Genomic DNA, 1,330 nt, shown 5'->3' with positions numbered 1-1,330 from the left:
TTGTGCTTGCCAGGCAGGCACTTGTGCCACCAAGCTATATCCCCAACCCTCATTCTTTTTTTAAAAAATGAATTTATACAACAAATGTTTACATGGCAGTTAACAAGTTATTATATAACAAATTATCAAAATAGGAGCCTTCTTTTCAGATTAAATATTTATGGTTTTGACTATCCCAGATACTCGGTCACTTCTCCAGACTAGCCATCTCAGTGCATGTTATAAGTTCAAGGAAATTGGTGCAGGAAAGAAATTTTAAATCTTTATCCTTATAGACCTTTGAGACCATACAGACCATTTGCATGCGATTTAGACCCTTTTGCTTTGAATCAGAACAATTGTAAAGTATTGGAGAGTTATACCCCATTAAAGAATAATAAAAGTTAAACAATATTTGGTTAGTAAAAAGCTTGCTGTCACAGTTCTGTGCAGACTTTTGTTTCAAGAATATTTGAAAGTTTGGTCTATTCTCAGAGATTCCAGGATCTAATGCCTTTCTATAGATTGTATATGAAGAAAATAAGTTATTTTAAGAAATCAATTAGAATAAAGGATTCATTTCTTAGATAATGGATCTTCATGTAATTCATGAAGATTTCTTCTTTTTGCTCGGTAAACTAGCATCTTTTGAGTGTGTCAGTTCCTTTAACTTAGCCCTGACGGTATACTTCCACACCAACAGGGGGCGACGTTATGAGACAGGAGCGCCAAGTCTGTGCCTATCTATCTGGCTTTTTTCCTCAGACAGGAAGGTGTGTGGAGAGATGGGCTTCTGTGGCACAGATCAGTGGCTGTAGCTAGGATTTGGGATGGAGCACAAGAGGAAGTGTTTCCATTGTAGGGGTCCCCTGGAACCCGACTCTTACTCCCAAGTGTGTAGAAAGTGCTTTTCGGTGTTTGACTCTCAGCCTTCCACATCAGAAGCCCACCGATTACAGGTAAGGGCGCAGGTCTCAGGCCCACCTTCCCCCCCACGGTGCCATCTTGCCTTGGCCTCGCGGGCCACCTCTTCCGTTGCTGCGTCAAGCGCGAAGAACAGTTCGTCCTGACTCTGGAACCTGGTAGTAGGCAGAGTTCTTCTGAACAGTACTGTCATTCAGCTGGCAAGCCACGGCTATTAAAAAAAGGCAGGGACTTTTTTTTCTTTTTATTTCATTGTTTCTCTCAGATGTGAGAAAACGCGTGCTTTCCAATCCACTGAAAGGTGTATGAGCGTGCAGTTGGGTAGCACATTTGAGGAAAAACTTTGCCCATTTAGAAATCTGTAATGATATGAAGATTTCTGTTTTCTAAATTTCAGTTTCTTTTCTTTTTCTTTCTTCTTCTTCTT

The 1,330-nt window shown here is 40.5% G+C and overlaps 1 protein-coding gene across 3 annotated transcripts in view; it reads left to right on the top strand.

Moving 5' to 3' along the window:
* Fer (fer (fps/fes related) tyrosine kinase) overlaps positions 1-1,330 on the top strand; it is a 368,631-nt gene that overhangs the window by 120,041 nt on the left and 247,260 nt on the right. The window contains exon 1 of one of the 3 annotated variants that reach the window (XM_005382178.2): positions 663-938. The exons of the other annotated variants lie outside the window; for them this stretch is intronic. Within the exon in view, the coding sequence (XP_005382235.1) occupies positions 810-938 (129 nt within the window). The 5' untranslated portion in view covers positions 663-809. Of the gene's footprint in view, positions 1-662; positions 939-1,330 lie in introns of those variants that run through there. 3 annotated transcript variants of the gene reach the window in all.

The sequence above is a fragment of the Chinchilla lanigera genome, unplaced genomic scaffold (genome assembly GCF_000276665.1).
Source record: "Chinchilla lanigera isolate Chin_1 unplaced genomic scaffold, ChiLan1.0 scaffold00017, whole genome shotgun sequence".
Classification (NCBI taxonomy): domain Eukaryota; kingdom Metazoa; phylum Chordata; class Mammalia; order Rodentia; family Chinchillidae; genus Chinchilla; species Chinchilla lanigera.
The sequence above is the reverse complement of the archived record's forward strand: the minus strand, read 5'-3'. Positions and strand labels throughout refer to the sequence as shown.